This window comes from Cryptotermes secundus, unplaced genomic scaffold, assembly GCF_002891405.2.
Source record: "Cryptotermes secundus unplaced genomic scaffold, Csec_1.0 scaffold58, whole genome shotgun sequence".
NCBI classification, from domain to species: domain Eukaryota; kingdom Metazoa; phylum Arthropoda; class Insecta; order Blattodea; family Kalotermitidae; genus Cryptotermes; species Cryptotermes secundus.
In genome coordinates, this window is record NW_019734309.1 from 22342 (window position 1) to 39648 (window position 17307).

The 17307-nt window shown below is 40.3% G+C and overlaps 1 protein-coding gene across 1 annotated transcript in view; it reads left to right on the plus strand.

Annotated features, from left to right (window-relative positions):
• The window catches only part of LOC111868400 (serine/threonine-protein kinase Genghis Khan), a gene marked incomplete at its 5' end in the record, with an annotated part of 60061 nt that overhangs the window by 19733 nt on the left and 23021 nt on the right, over nucleotides 1–17307 (plus strand). Inside the window, 6 exon segments of the mRNA XM_033753031.1 lie at nucleotides 1775–1941; nucleotides 3653–3902; nucleotides 7348–7634; nucleotides 10400–10543; nucleotides 12013–12148; nucleotides 13261–13505. Of these exon segments, the coding sequence (XP_033608922.1) occupies nucleotides 1775–1941; nucleotides 3653–3902; nucleotides 7348–7634; nucleotides 10400–10543; nucleotides 12013–12148; nucleotides 13261–13505 (1229 nt within the window).

A 17307-nucleotide genomic window follows, 5' to 3' on the forward strand; every position in this document is an offset into this window, starting at 1 on the left:
ACACTCAATCAGCGATCCTCCAAAACAACTTTCTCAACTTGCTCGACCATGTTGTCAGACCGGCTGGCGCGAGGCCGAGATTATTTTGGTTCGTTGTCACACGATGTTCGGCCTTCTTTGAAATGTCGCACCCACAAACACACATTTTTCACATTCATGACACCATCACCACACGTCTCACTCAACTGGCGATGAATTTCAATGGGTGTCGCACCACGCAAGTGGAGAAAACGAATGATTACTCGCTGTTCTTGTAACAAAAACGTCGCCATTTTAAGTATCAAAAACACTCCTCACGCGCACCACTACCACTAGAGTTTTGTGTGCCGTAGTGTGCTGCCATCTCTGTCATGCATTCACAAAGAGTGCACACATATTTTAAACTAAACCGCATGTGTCTATCTGCTCCCAGTCCTGAGAAAAAAAATTGGAGACCTTAGAACTTGAACGCCCCTTGTATCATTAGATTTCAGGACCTTGTCCATTGTCTGGTACTCCAAAGTTGTCACATCTTTTCAGAAACTGAATCTGTTTCTATCAGCTCTGAATAATGCCCAAGTCAAGTCAATGCCCCCCCCCGCCTCCACAGCCCTTATTTGACCTAAGATGAGAACTGGATCTGGCCTCCCAAACATTGTTCGGAACCCAAGATGATTGGCAGAGTGTAGCAACCCGATAATACTCAGTGTAATATGCAGTGAGCACCCTCTACTTTAGAACTGGGTTCAGTGTTCCAATTGGAATAATAGACATTGGATAAGTTTCAGAAACTCTGTAATGTTGAGGCTTGAGGTTTCTGCCATAGTTACTGTCAGGATTGCTGTCTTGTAGGATGTTGCACCATTCAGCTTCAGAGGAACCTGCTTCCTTCATCTTAGGCAGGTCACTCCGAAACATCGGTACCCATCTACCAAACTGTATGGTGTCACACATCTCAGAAGTCAGGAATCATAAAGAATTTGAGTTTGTTTTGGAAATAGACATTAAAAGTGATGAAGTAGAAATGTTCAGAACCTTAGAATGTTCAGGCGCCCAGTTGACTTAGATCTATGCATAATAAAGGGATATTTATTTTGTGCACATGCATAGAAGCTTCTGTCTTTTGTATGGATAACTGTGATTTTAGTGCGCAAGTGAACTATACAGACCGAGCAACCACCTCTAGTTGGCGAAGTTAGTGCCAACTTTAGCGAGTAAAGGGTGTCACGTGGTCAGCGCAACGAATCCCACGGCCGTTAATTTCGGTTTTATAGACCGTCTTTTGTGTGGATATATTTAATTGTGTGTCCCCCCCCCCAGATTTTTTAGATGATTTTAATGTTTAACGTTGACATTAGCATTGAGAAAAGAGTGAAAATTCAATAACAGACACGATCTTGGTCTGCAGACACATTTTCACTCAACGAGATACTTTAACCCCATGAAGACCTCTTTTAAGTGACACCCTGCCTGCAATTAACAACTACATTTAAATGACAATATTACTGCTCTTTGCAATTTTACCTTATTTGTATATTTTCTTTGGTGTATATCAGTAAATAAAATGCATTCTTTAGTTAAAGAAAGGTCACAGAAGAGCATAAGCGCATATGTTGATAACAAGAAAGAATGCTAGTTAATTCTGAGCAGAAACTTGTAAATGTCTCAGTAGTAGTTGATGATTGGTTGGGTTGGTAACATGCAGTGAATAAAAATACTATCATATATAAGGATCCAGGTTTCAGTACAGCACCCTGTTTGTAATGCATACTGTTTCTGTTTCTGAAATATATAGTTTCAGTTTTGGAACGACCTTCATCTCAGATGTCATATTTAGACAAGTTCCTGATAGAATCTTCTAATCGTCAGCGTGGATCAGTTGAAAGTGAGGAGGGAGATGTAGAAGACAACAGAGCTCCATCTATAGCGAGTAGTAAATCCAATTTGTCAGAACTTAGCATAGTAAGTATCACTGCACTGCAAACGTGCTTCACGTTTTCATAATGCATTTTATTGGCGCTGTTAGTTAGCTGGCTGGCTTGGCTGTGCCATTGCCACAGAAAGGTGTTTATATGAAGTTTTTGTGAGTCAGAGGATTACATTGACTTAAAGAGCTTAAGAAAATTGCCTTGTAGAAAACAAGTTTTCATATGAAATATATCAGAATTTGTGTTAAATTTAACAAGTACTGATGCTTACAGTCATCATGTTTTGTCATAAAAATAAAATTGATTGAACTAACTATGTTTGTAAATACATGAATGTATCTTTCTTTCTTACTGATTTGTTTCAGTGATGTTGCAGTTTTTAGGTCTTACATCGTATTAATTCCTGGAGTTTTTTCATAATAGAAGTAACCTCTTTACACTCGGCACCTTATCCAACATCGTTAGGTGTCTATATTACCCAGCCTCTTGTTCAGTGGGTACCACGGGCTCTTTTCACAGGAGTAAAGCAGTCACAGCCTGAAACTGACCACTTGTCTCCATTTATTGTTGAGGCTAAGAATACATGGACTTCCACATCCACTCTCCTATATGTTTCCAAGATGTGGTGCTTAATTAATCAAGTATAGAGACAATATAATCTTTACATAGTTTTTTCAGATTACAAAGTCAATATTTCAGAAGCCAGTTGTGCTTCTGTCTTTAGGTAAATGGGGAGCCTAATCTGATTTATCTGTAGGAATGAGCTGAAAAGTGGCTGACAGTAGCTCATTGTGATGGACCTCGTGAGTTCATATCTTCTTTAGCATGTCAACATATGCAAACCCTGCTTTCAGAAGATTGTGTTTTTAGTATAAAACTTAGGTTATGGATAATGTCCAGGTTGTAAAAAGTGACTTACTTCTGCTTCAGCATACTTTTATCAAGGATCTTAACATCTCAACTCAAGAATCCAGTCCTTTACAAATCCTGGTTCCTCCTTCCATGTCTGTTCCTACATAACCACTGAGGTAAGGGGGCACGCAGTAACGTAGTTGGTTGAGGCACTATGCTATAAGCTAGAAGGTCGCGGATTGAAGTCCCGATGAGGTCATTAGATTTTCTTTGTATTGACTTAATCCTTCCAGCCACACTATGGTCCTGGGGTTGACTCAGCCTCTAACAGAAATGAGTACCAGGAATATTCTTGGAATATTCTTAAGGGTAAAGGGCAGCCGGCACATAAGGCTGACAGCCTTGCCACCATCTATGAGCCGATTGTCTACAAAATGAGGGAGCCTTAACGTCTCACAACCCTATGGGGCTCCATTGCCTGTTACAGGGATACCTTTACTTTTTACTTTTTTACTTACCACTGAGGAAAACTGCTTTTTGTTGCTTTCTTCGAGTATCAGTTGTTTCTGAATGCGTTCCCCCCCCTCCCTTTTTACTTTGATGTGTCATGATGAAGTTTAAGAAATTAACTGAAGTGTCTTCGCTTTCGATTTGTATTTAAAATGTTGTGGGGCACAGCCCATCCTGTCTCAAGCTTTTCCATTGTTTTTGTCTACCTCTCAAAGAAGTGCCACCATAGTAACCCAGATTAGCCGTGAACCCGTTCATCCACATCCATTCAGGTTCATTGTTCAGTAACTACATCAGAGTTTTGTAGCTTCAGCTCCTGACAGCATCACTGAATAAACCACGAGCAAATGAAATAAAACAGACTGTAAATTACTGTTTCACAGGATCCCACTTCTCCACATGGACTCGACCTGCATAACAAACCCCCTCATATGGCCCCTCACCTCCCCCCCAAACCAAAATCTCACCAGTTCCTTGTAAGAACATTTTCCTCTCCTACGAAGTGCAGTCACTGCACATCACTGATGGTGGGCCTTACTCGGCAAGGCGTCGTGTGTGAAGTGTGCGGCTTTGCTTGCCACATCGGTTGCTGTGAAAAGGTTCCTGTGATATGCCCTGTGCCCTCAGATCAGAGTACGTATTCAGGATCCATTTTTGCTTTCCATTGTGTAAGGAATGTTTTGTTGAGATTAGTAATCCCACCAGCATCAAACTTATGTGTATGAATTTGCACTCATGCTTCTCACCATCCTTGTGCAACTTTGTCAAATCCTTCTGGCCACACTATGGCCCTGGGGTCGACTCAACCTCAAACAGAAATGAGTACCAGGAATTTTCTTAGAATATTCTTGGGGGGTAGAGAGCGGCTGGTGCATAGGGCTGACAACCTTACTGCCATCTCTAAGCTGGTTGTCTGCAAAATGTGGGAACCTCAACGTCTCACAACCCTATGATCCTCCACGGCCTGTTACAGGGATACCTTTACTTTTTTTTTTTAATTAAAATTCTCACTTCAGAAGCATTCATCTCTTCCTATTCCTGTTATGAGTGTCATTATAACCTGGTAGAAGTCAGAACAGCTGCATGCAGCACCGAAGAAAAGCCAACACACCAAAAAATATACACCAGACCACAGCACATGCTTGAAACAAGATAATTTTAAAATATCTTGTTAAGTATATTACACATTTAAAGTGCAACGTGTAGCAGCATGACAATGGGCAACAGTTTTCTCTACAGCTGGTATACCTGATGATGACCAGTTTTGACCAAAACACAGTGTTTGAATAATAGGAAGAGACAAATGCTATTAAAGTGTGAATTTTAACACATCAACGAAGTTGGACAGGTACAGTGAGAAGTACAAGCACTGAATTAGAATACACAGTGCCACGGGATGCTCCAGTATAATAATATATGTATGAGGCTAAAATACAGATGACTTTCATTATCTAAAGTTCCAGTTCTGTGTCTTGAGGTACATAGCTGTCTCACCCGCTGTTGCAGTAGAAGCTACCGCACATGCCCAGTGAGTTGTATGAGCAGTTTCCCTGATTCATCCAGCCATTTTGACTCAGCAGTGTCATGTCCTGCTCTTTCTTGATTGTGCTCTGTGGTCAGTCACTGTGTTTCCTATTTCGTGATTGTCAGGCATGCAGCCCCAGCATATAATGACAGTCACCTGTATAATTTGTTGATGAGTGCAGAATTTCAGGGAGTAGCACCTATGAACTTTTGGTACAAAGCATATCAATACTGTTCCGGCATTGGTGCCGCACATTCTCATTAGGTCTCAGTGGAAGAAGCTGCTGCCGTTTGAGTGTGGTTCTACTTTCTACCAACAATTGGCAGGGGTCAGCAAATCCAATCATTGATAGTCCATGAGTAGGAGCTCAGTGACTTACTTATGTTTTTAACTGCTGTCTTTTTTTAGCTATGGAGCAACAAATTAAACCAATTTTTGTTTTAAACTGGGTAAAATGTCAGTATAAACTTATGGGATGTTACAACTGTCTGTGTTTTTTTTTATTGCTAGTGGATGGGACTAAGTCCCTTGTACTGTGGCCACTTCTGGCCTATTGTACCAGCCCCAGATGATAGGTGAGGGTGATTGTGGAGCAATTGGTGGAATGAAGATTGGCAGGGGAAACCGAAGTACTCGGAGAAAACCTGCCCCAGCGCCACTTTGCCCATCACAAATCCCACTTGACCAGACCCGGGATCAGACCTGGGCAACCGCAGTGGGAAGCCAGCGACTAACCGCTTGAGCTATGGCGCAGCCTATATATTCAGGTTGGCAGAGATTACTTTGAATAGAAATAAAACAATTTTTTATTTCATTGTAATTTTTTTTTTTCCCACACCAGTGCTGGAACTTTATTGCCAGACCTTGTATATTATGTAATATACATTAAATGACTCACACAAGACAAGACACACAAAGACCCAGAACTTGCAGATGAAGACAGCAATGATTGTGTATATTATACTATCACATGGTTTTGTAGGAGCATAATTCTTATGCTCAGAAGATGATAGCATCAGATGGATGTGTTTATAAATCTACAACCTAACCTAACCTGACTAAATAAAGCCATGGAGCTGAGCCCTTCTTGAGAAGCTGCCAGTTGTGTAGCTACTGAAGGATTTCCCAACATTTTGTGGAACCTGAAGGTTCAGTATCATGTTCACAAAAGCCCTCCACTGGTCCATATCACCCCATCCTGTCTCCCCAAGATCCATTTTAATATTATCCACCCACCTACATGTTGGTCTTCCTAGTGGTCTCTTTCCTTCTGGCGTTCCCACCAGTATCCTGTATGCATTCCTCTTCCCCCCATTCGTGCTACATGCCCTGCTCATATCTTCCTCCTTGACTTGATCAGTCTAATCATACCTGGAGAAAAGTACAAATTATGAAGCTCCTCATTATGCAGTTTTCTCCAACCTGTCACTTCATCCCTCTTCAGTCCAAATATTCTCCTCAGCATCCTGTTCTCAAACACCCTTGGTCTCTGTTCGTCCCTTAATTTCAGAGACAAAGTTTCACACCCATTCAGAACCACAGGAAAAATTATAGTTTTGTATATTCTGATTTTTATGTTTTTAGACAGCAGACGAGAAGACAAAAGGTTCTGCATTCCTCTAAGAACCTTGGCCTTCTTCATTACCACATTGCTTCGAATATAAGACATGTACACATTTTTCCTGTTGAAAAATTGAGGAGCATCTTAAATTCAAGGAATGTGCAGCTTTCTGTTTTTTTTTCATAAAACTCGCATTAAAAAACTGGATTTGTCTGAAATTCGAAGTAATACGGTATTTGCTTTTGGCCTCCATCTCTTCACTTGCAGCTGTTGTACATCATTCTGTACATCTTCCAGCTGTCTCACTGTGGGCTTCCCGCTTTTCTCCCCCCCCCCTTTTGCCTTTAGAAGATTGTCTTATGCACTCCTGTTTGAACCCATTTTATCACACCCTAACTACTCCAGGCCTGTCCTCTTGATATCCACTATGAAATTTGTAGTGTTGTGCAGTTCCATCAGTTCTTGGTTGGTTCTGGTTCATCAAACCCTTTGCTCAGTTACAGGTCCATAAGCACTCATCAGCCCCTAGACACCTGATTTTACTGACCTCTACAGTTTTAAGGTTGAGACTAGTTAAATGATCCACTGCTTTTGTTTTCCCGTTTCAATTATTTTATCCGCATTCTTACTTTAAGATCTTACTGCCCCATATACATCCTGTTTTACAGTAGTTTATAGGCAACAGCACCTTCCTTCCTTCATACACATCTGCATACTTTTAGTCAGATCACTACAGAGTTTGACATGTGTTAATGTCTTTAATCATAGTTTTAAGTCATCTTATATCTAGTCACAAAGGGCTGTAGCCACTGTTGTGCCTATCACACTGTTCACACATGTATGTATGTATGCACGTGCACATATGTAACATAACTTTATCCTTATCCATCACAGAACATGTTCCATATCCATATATTGCAGCTGGTTTTAATATTGCTTTGTTCATTCATTAAACAATCATGTATCTCATGAAATCATATGTTTGCTTGCAGCAAAGCGACCCCTTGGCATCGATCCCACACGAGGTATTGGCACCGCTTACGAAGGTTATGTAAAGGTGCCCAAGACAGGTGGTGTGAAGAAAGGCTGGGTGCGTCAGTTTGTTGTGGTGTGTGACTTCAAACTTTTCCTGTATGATATCTCCCCTGATCGTAATGCACTCCCATCGGTGTACGTTTCACAAGTTCTCGATATGCGGGACGAAGAATTTGCTGTGAGTTCTGTGAGAGACTCAGATGTAATTCATGCAACAAAAAAGGATATCCCATGCATATTTAGGGTAAGTAACAACTGTACAATTTCTTACCACAGTTTATATCAAGAAATCCAAGTGAGACTGCTGTATGTGAGGGGTGCTTGGAAAGTAAGTGTGCAAGGTGTGTGATCTCACAGGAATTGTAGATGTTGAAGCATCTTAATATATATCCCTGATTTGGCGCCTAGCAACTACCATGTTTTTCCAGTACTGGAGGAACACCATGGAGGCCATTGATTCTAAAGTGATGAAACAGCGGCTGACTGAAAAGGACATGGACATGACACCAACACAAAACAGAAAACTCATTGAATGATATAATAAGTGTCTTGAGTTTTTGTAGAGACTGTTGAAAAGTAGTGGGGTTACAGTAGAAGTACCCTGCATTTTACTTCTTGGGAATTGTAATAAAAAGACCTCAGTCTATATGCCTCTGTAAATTGACTTTCTGACTGACGCTCCTAAATTACAGAATTAAGGCACTGCCATGTGTACTGCTTGTGGTGGACAGTCAGTGTCATAATGTTGTTTGATTTCTCTCTGTCACCTGGCTTATGTAGTGAGGCTGTCGAGACTGTATAGCACTGAGTGGTAGCATGATTGGTTCATGATGAATAATACCAGCATTTGTCTGGAGTGACTGGAAAAATCATAAAAATTCTTAGTCATTGTAGCTGGTGTCACAGCTGGGAGTCGAACAGAGCACCTCCTGGATATGAGCGTAGAATGTTACTGATACACCACCCTGCTCGGTCTCATCTAAAAAATATTTATGATTATAAATCAGAGAGTGGATTAGATGGTACAGTTAGGAGGATTGATATGTAGCATGCCTCCCCCCCATGTTACAGTAGTGATGTGTTTTTTAAAATGGGTCCATATCGTTAAATACAGTATCGTCAGGTTAGTGTTTCTGTTGATCCACATGCTATAAGTGGAGAGGTGGTCCTATGGAAATTTTTGTGACCCACAGTTGTAATAATGCAAGTGTGCCATAAATTCGAGGAATGTGCAACTTTCAAAATTATTTATTTATTATTAATTTAAAAACTATTTTATATTGAAAGTAGTGTGGTACCCGGGGTAACACTGCACAGTGCAAAGTAAGGTGGGGAATGGCAACCATGCTATCAGTGATCCCTCTATCGCATGTTGCATGCAAACAGGCTAGCCAGTGGCCACGGACATGCGTGTAGAGCATGGTAATACTTTATGTGAATTTGAAATAGTGAGAAAAAAATATTAATAAAATCTCACTTTATGCTCAAAGTTTGAAATTATGTGAATCACAAAAACAATTAGTAAGAATCACATGTGATTTCTATGTGAAAATTTTGTCTTGAATTATGCGAGGTCTTCAGGAATGCATCCTTCGTGTAAAATGTGACCTCACTGTATGTTATCTGAATTATTTGTTGCTTGCATTTTCTGTTTAAAAACATTTTATTATTTATCGCAGATTTCCAAGAGGACTAATTTATGGTTATGTTGTATAATTTCCACAAGGACAAAATGCTGTAACATGACAGCATAGCGAATTTTGCTACTCATGTTAGAGTGGCATGTTTCTCTCTCTCTCCCCCCCCCCTTCTGGAAGTGGCTGGAAGTGAATGGTAGCATGCCAGAACTGATTTCACAACTTATATTTAAAAAATTATGTTGATTATATTTGTGTGCACATCACGCAGACTGATTTTATATTTCTATATATTTAACAAGTAATTCTTTTCAGTATTTTCAGTTTTATACAGTTTCAAGATAGCTCCAACTTGAAACATAAATAATGTTTACGAGAATGTACTCTGCATATTTCTGCCTGTGATGGTGTGCAGTGAATCATTGTAGTTACAAAATGTGAGGTTCTCACAACAGTGTATTGGGGATTACTATCTTTTGGGATGTGACACCATATAATCTGGTAGGTGTTTACTGAGATTCTGGAGGAACATGATGCCTCCTTCTTCAGGATAGGTGAAACATCCCTGAAGATGGAGGCAGAAAATACCTCTGAAAAGTCAGTAAATATCTACAGGACTTCACAACATAATGTCTTTGGATGACAGTAATTTGCAAATTATATTATCCGGTGCAGTCATTTCATTCAGTTTGGGTACCGAATGTTACAGTGAAGTTGGCAAGATTCCTGCTTTGTGTTTGAGGGGTCCTAGGTTCCAATCTCAGCATAGGGATCAGCTATCTTGACTGAATTTTTTTGTGCTTAGTGTCTAGGCAAGTTTCCAGTGAGTACCACAACTTATGCCACAACTGCCTCCTTCCACATACTGGCTAATTCATTATTCACTTATCCTACCATTCAGTGCTGTGCAGTGTGAGCAATTGAAAGTATTGTTTTGTGTTTTTATAATTTATTTAGTGATGTTTTCAATGATGTGGACAGAAGTGATCTTGGTGTCATGTGGTGTATTATTCTGGCATTTGGTTGACTGAGGAAAAACATGAAAAATCTGAGCCTAAATAGATAGTCTCTGGGTCAAGATTTTAACCCATGACCTCCAGAATACATAACAAGGGGTGTCAGCCTTTTGACTTTGTTATCGTAGTATAAACTATAAGGCAAGTAAATCTGACTGGCTGTATAATAAACTTTCCTTTTGTCTGTCCTCAGCAGTGTACAGTTTACTATTTATGTGATATTTTTGTCATGTATTTTACTGTACAAGCAAAGATTTTACTGCAAAATCAGCTTATAGTTTGTTTTAATTTTCTGCTTTTGTGTAGAATAAGTTTTCTTGTAATGTTTGTGTGATAATGTCAATTTTTTATCACAGATAACAACTTCACTAATGGAGCCGCCTGGGTTAAAGAATCATACGCTTATGTTAGCGGACACAGAAAGTGAGAAGACAAAATGGGTGGTTGCTCTCAGCGAACTACACAGGATACTAAAACGCAATAATCTGCCTAATAGGACGGTCAGTACATTGACATACTTTTGTTGAACACACATCTGTTTTTTTTTTTCTGTGGAACTCCCATTCACTGTTCTGTGATTTAAGATTTTTCCTCATTTAAGGTTCAATTTCAGTGATCTAAAGTTAACAAACTGCATTAAAGTTCCACCATTGAAGATTATCCTCAGTTTAGTGTTGAAGTCCACTGCTCCACAAAGAAACTTCAAGTAGGGGTGGCAGTAGTAGCATGATTGGTTTGTCAGCAGAATGTCTGTCATCTCCCTCCCTCCCTCCCTCCCTCTTTCTGCCAATGATGAAAAAGAACATGGCCTTAGAATTGAATTAGTGGAAGTGATTTATGAAAATTTTACACCATAAAGGGTTCTGTTATCCACTTTAATGTATTCTGAAAAAGTAGGATGGTGTTATAAATTGTGATTATAGTAAAAATAGAAATGATCTGTTGGGGAAATTGTTTGTTCTTTTCTCAATTCTCGAAATTTTTCGAAACTGACTTCTCGCTCTCGTCTTGAACTAAAAAAGGTCATTCTTGCACACATCTAGTTTTGAGTATGGTGCTTGCGTAGTAATGGGGGACCCAGCCATCTTCATAAACTTACCATCACGTTCGCGCTGTAAGCTGTAAAAGTAAATTTGTAAAAACAAAACCAAAATCCTAATTTTGAAGTTAATTGCATTAACCATCAATAATGTCATGTACTTAGTGACTAGACGCAGTTCAAATTGGTAACTGAATTTATTGTACTCTTACAAATCATGACTACAGGTACTATAACAGTTGCACTAATTCACACATATTTTAGTTCACTGTAGCATGCGCTAAGTCTTCTGTGTCTTCAGTAGGCATTGCTAGGCAACAGCTTCCAACAGTGGGGACTCCCACGCCTCTGTCAGGGGCAACCGTCACAACCTCAAACTCAGACTGGTTTGTCTTCTTGCAGACTCACTTTCATATCTTGTCTACTGGCCCTTTATATAGCCTGGGGGTGGACCTCACAGAAAACACCACTTCCAACAGTTCTTGTATTGCGTGTTAATTCATTTCTGTGGAAGCATGTTTGCTGCACTGTTGCCTAGCAGTGGTCACACCAATTTGTTCCAGTTTCCTGGCTTTCAGTTGTCATGTTAACAATAAATTTGGTTCACCCACAGGACCCCACTCACCTGTTTGTCTCTGTGTCAAATACTGAACTCTGCAAATTGAATCGTTGTACTTCTGAGGTTACTAGCGAAAACATGGCAAAGAACATGACAGGAGCTTCTAAAATTAATTGGGTCACCATCTAATGTGTGAGACCTGCACTGTCATTCTTGATACCACCACTGCTGCCATCACCTTCCCCCCTCCCTTCCTCTGGCTGAAACTGTGTAATACGGAGTATCCACTGTATAGTAAAGTGTTGTTAGGGTTCTTGTACACATTGCTGTAGGAACTGTGGCTTATGTATGTTTGTTCCGTCTCTTCACAGATATTCCGGGCTAAGGAGTTACTGGACAATACATTAGCATTAATCAAGAATGCCATGTCAGGGGCAATTGTAGATCCTGATCGCCTAGTCATTGGAACTGAGGAAGGGTTGTTCTGTTTAGATCTGGATCGTAGTGGTAAGTCATGTCAGAGGTAATATACGCTTATGGCATGATTTTCATTCTAAAGACTAGGTGCCTAGACTGAGTTTTCATGGTTTTCCTCCAGGATAATAACCTAGACCATTACAGCATTCTTCTGCTTACTCCGCAATTCATTATTCATGATTCCTGGCAGGGACAAAAGATTTTCTCCCCACGTGTTTGGCTCTGAGGCTCACTCAGCTTGCTGTCCAATGCATATACCAGAGCTCTTTCCTTGTCTTCATGACATGGTAACTTTAGCTTTACTCTTATTTGCTATTCATTAAATAATTCAACACTGTCTCTGATAATGACAGGATTATTTACCCTTTGTGTGGACATTTAAGTGTCCTGCTTCTACTGTACATAGAGTGGCCTTTGAAATCTGCACTGTAGGTCTTATGACCTTCCTTTTTGATGGCCCATTAGCAGAGGCACTTGGAAATCAAAGACTCAAAACACAAGAAGCTATAAATGGATAGAACTTCCACAAGCTGGCTGAATGATACAGAAAGACTTGGTGGGTTGGCGTGGCAGTAAAGCTCTGGGCGTGTATTTGGGAGGCGCTTCTTTTGAATCTTGGCTGGAACAGACATTGTCTTACTAATGTTCATGGTTTTCCTCAGGATCTGCAGGCAAATGCTTGGGAAGTTCCTCTGTTAGGCCATGAGTGGTTTGTTCCAGATCCTGTGCAATTCATTATTCACCACTTGTTCTACCATTCATCACTATATCGCCTGAGATATTGATGAGTGCAACCAGAGTAGCAGGGTAGGGGTCATAACCATTCAGCTGTGCTATTCGTTATCACAAATGTTAAGAATTTAAATTTCAGAAGCTGTAATTGTTGCAGTAAGTAAACTGTTGCTCACCTATTTTAGCAGCCCGATTTAGTAGTTCAGTGAACAGAATTGCAGCCTGCCTGAAACAGTGCAGTAATGAATTTGATATTAGTTACTATAGGATTCTGACGATGGTGTATAACACACTGATATATTGGGTTTCTGGACTTTATCCATAAATTTATCCATGAATTTGATATGTCTAGTGTAACTGATATTTCTGAACATGCACTAGTTTACCATAAAATTGGATTTGTGTTGCAGAGATAGCCCGCGTGGGAGAGGGTAAAAAGGTCTACCAACTTGAATACGTGGTTGAAGAGCAGTTGTTGGTAGTATTATCAGGAAAGCAGAGACATGTACGCTTGATTCCCGTGCGGGCGCTGGATGGCGATGATGTCGAATGGATCAAAGTTGCTGAGACAAAAGGTTGCATCACATTTGCAACAGGCATCATGAGGCGTTCTCCTCAGCTTGGCTATTGCCTGTGTGTGGCTATTAAAAGACAGGTAACATCCATATGGAAACAACAAAATGTACAAAATTTGGGCAGGAGAACTGTAAGGCATAGGGACTGTGTGGGCAGTAAGGGTAGGTGAGAGGATAATATTAAACAGGATTACTGACTTCTTGCATGAGATGCAGAGTAGTCTGGTAGGAAGGAGCACACTAAATGACATCATGTCTCAGAAGATATTCATCTTTATAGGCACCTCTGTAAGAATCAGCAAACTCAAATAGTATCAGTAGTCATTAATTTTTAAACTGGAAACTTAATATTCTTAATTATTGACACTTGCTGGTTATATTTTAATGAGCTGTATTAGATGAAAGAGTTAACATTTCATAATCACTTCTATGTAAATACCCCCCCCCTCCTGTGCTGACAGATCTAAAGGAGCACAGAAAGAAATTCTTCTGTTCTGGCATATAAATTGTGGAACTGTTGCACCAGCACACAGAACAAAGAATTTAAAGTACCCACATTCTGTATCAGTGACATAAATATCACAAAATACATTTAGGCTCTATATCATTGACGTAAATGTCACGAAATACCTTTAGGCTATATATCATTGACGTAACTGTCACGAAATACATTTAGGCTCTATATCATTGAAGTGACTGGCAAACTACAGGGCGTTCAATCAAGGAGGAAACTTTGCAACACTGTTGACCAGGCTCAATATTGCTCACAAATTGCTGATGTAACTGTAACCACTTGAGCTATGGCACGGCCTTAAGGTAAGCTACATTGTACCTGTACATGTGGCTGGATTTTTAAAGTGTTAAAAGCTAGAGCAAGGCTGATGGAGAACCAGGTGCAGGGAATGTTCGATACTCTGTTATACAAAAATACAGGTATTCCCTGACTTTGGATCTTAGAGACATAGGATGGGATGGTGTGGATTGGATTTGTCTGGCTCAGGATATGGACCAGTGGAGGGCTCTTGTGAACACGGTAATGAAACTTTGGGTTCCATGAAATGTTGGGAAGTTCTTGAGTAGCTGCACAATTGGCAGCTTCTCAAGAAGGGTTCAGCTCCATGAGTGATTCTCTGAAACAGTGTGAAGTTTGTGTTCAATCAGTTTCGTAAGAATTGGGGTCATGTTTTTTTTTTTAACAAGATTTTCGTCTTGTTGGTTGTGACACTGTACAGTCTTGTAGAGTGATGCCAGCATTTTGAAAATACATTCTACCTCCATATCTGGGGTTGAAGTGTGTATTCTGAGCAATTTGTTTTGTTATATAGGCATCCTATGGACTGCAGCCTTGAAGTTGCAGACTGCTTGTTCTTCTGAAACATCGGTGTATGTCACTGAGACAGCACAGTGTCACAGTCAAGAAAATTACAATCTGAACTACCACTACCTTGAAAATCTGAAAACTTACATAATTGTTTTTAATTAAATTGTATTTAGTGAAGCCTAAAAATAATTCTAGCGTTCCCATAGAAGTCTCTTCTGGACTGCCGACACGTTACATTATTGGCCCAGTGAAATTAAGTGGTTAAAATATGAGGGTAAGTCAATAAGTAAGTTGCAAGTGGATATAGAACTTAAACAAATAAGAGTACTGATTTGAAAAATGCCTTTATTTCTCAACATAATCTCCCTTTACACTGAGGCACTTGTCCCATCATTTTAAAAGCCCCTGATAACCAGCAGCATAAAATTTTTTGGGCTGCTGTCGGAACCAGGCGGTGACTTCCCTTTCTGCAGCTTCATTGTTGCGAAATGTTCAGCAGAAAGATGATGTTTAAGAGGGGCGAACAAATGGAAGTCGCTTCGAGCCAGGTCGGGGCTATATGGAGGATGCTCGAGGACTTCCCACTTTAAATTTCGCAGCATCCCATATGTCTTGTTGGCAGTATGGGGACGCGTGTTGTCATGCAAGAGCAACACGCCTTTGGTGAGGAGTCCTGGTCGCTTCCGTTAAATGGCCTTACGAAGTTTCCTGAGGATGTTACAGTAGGAGTTGGCATTTACATAAATGCAGACTCCTACTGTAACATCCTCAGGATGTAAATGTTCCCTGTAAAGGGAAGTCACCGCCTGGTTCCGAGAGCGGCCCAAAGAATTTTATGCTGGTGGCTTTCAGGGGCTTGTGAAATGATGGAACAAGTGCCTCAGTGTACAGGGAGATTATGTTGAGAAATTAAAGCATTTTTCAAATCAGTACTCCTATTTGTTTAAGTTCTGTATCAATTTGTAACTTACTTATTAACTTACCTATATATAAATGGTATGAATGTTAATTTAATTACATACTTCAATTAAAATTAAAGGCACTATAACTAAACGTATAATAGATGTGTTGAGATATAAACTTATTGGGAAGAAAACTGTCGTGGAGGTCAAGGAATATGTATGCTTCAGTGGCAGATATGAAAGCACATGTTTCATGTATATAAAGGTAAAGTTCTTCCCGTGCTTAATTAATTAAGTACTATGCCATGAAGATGTATGGGGGGAGTGGAGCTGTAGCTCCATATTTCTTGACATCAGCACTGGATGGAGGTAAGTGGTCAACTTCATGCCTTTGCTGTTTTACCCTTGAAGGAAGAGACCCCGGGACCCATTGGATAGGAGGCTGGGTGGCCCCCAAAGCCAGTCTGGACACTGGAGAAAAGTCTTTCACTGCCAGCAATCAAACCTGGGCCCTGCAGCCTGTAGCCTCTCATACCGACTGAGCTATCCTGACTCCATTTTATGTATATTCTATATCAAAAACAATTTTCAGGGCACATCATCATAAGACATATCATTTCACCATCATAGAAGGTTACCAGATACTATTTTTAACATGTGATGGGAAACAAAATTGTTGTATCAGACATTTTCTTGAATTTATAAGACTGTTTTTCTATAAGGTTGCCTGTCCAAGGTGTTGTCAGAAAGTTCCAGACTGTTACTGTTGTAACTGCCTTGGTGAAAGAAGAAGAGAGGGGAGGCCAAGGTCACACTTCCCTAAGCCTATTGCATCAATCTGCCATGTGACACTGCACTATGAACATGCATTGGCTTTACATGAGTGCTTTTTTGGCTTCCTGTTTTGTTTTGTCTGCAATGGATGGCAAACTCAAGCAATGTGCCTGCATCAAGTTTTGTGTGAATCATGGCAAATCCACTACCAAAACCCTTGAAATACTTTGTGAGGCTTTTGGACAACATTCTTTAAGCCAGACAGCGGTTTTTGAATGGCATTCATGTTTCAAGGCCACTCAAGTGTCAGTTGAAGATGTTGAACGTTCAGTGTGGCCAGGCACCAGCAGAACTACAGGAAATGTTGAAAAATTTTAGGAACTCATCCATGAAAATGATCGCTGAACAATCCATGAGCTCACAGACACTGTTGGATTCAGTTATGAAGTTTACCAGGAGATCTTAACAGAAAATATCAACAAGCATTGCGCTGCCATGAAGTTTTTTCCCCAACTATTGACAAATGATCAAAAGCAGCAGTGTGTAAACATCTGTCTTTAGCTATGAGAGAAGGCTAACAAGGACCCAACTTCTATCTCTAAGATCATAGCGGGTGGCAAAAGTTGGATTTGCTGTTAAGATCCAGAAACAAAGCAACAGTCATCGCAGTGGAAGAGCCCACAGTCACCAAGAGCAAAATAGGCACGGCAAGTCTGGAGTGAGCTTGCTCATTCTTTTTTTCAGTGTGAAGGGGGAGAGGAAATGTGCAAGAAACAGACAGGGACTTTGGTGCAGTCACACCTGTCTCCATCACAACAATGGGCCTCCCATATGTCCCTGAAAACCACGGAGTTTGTGACTAACAACAACATGGTTATCATTCCC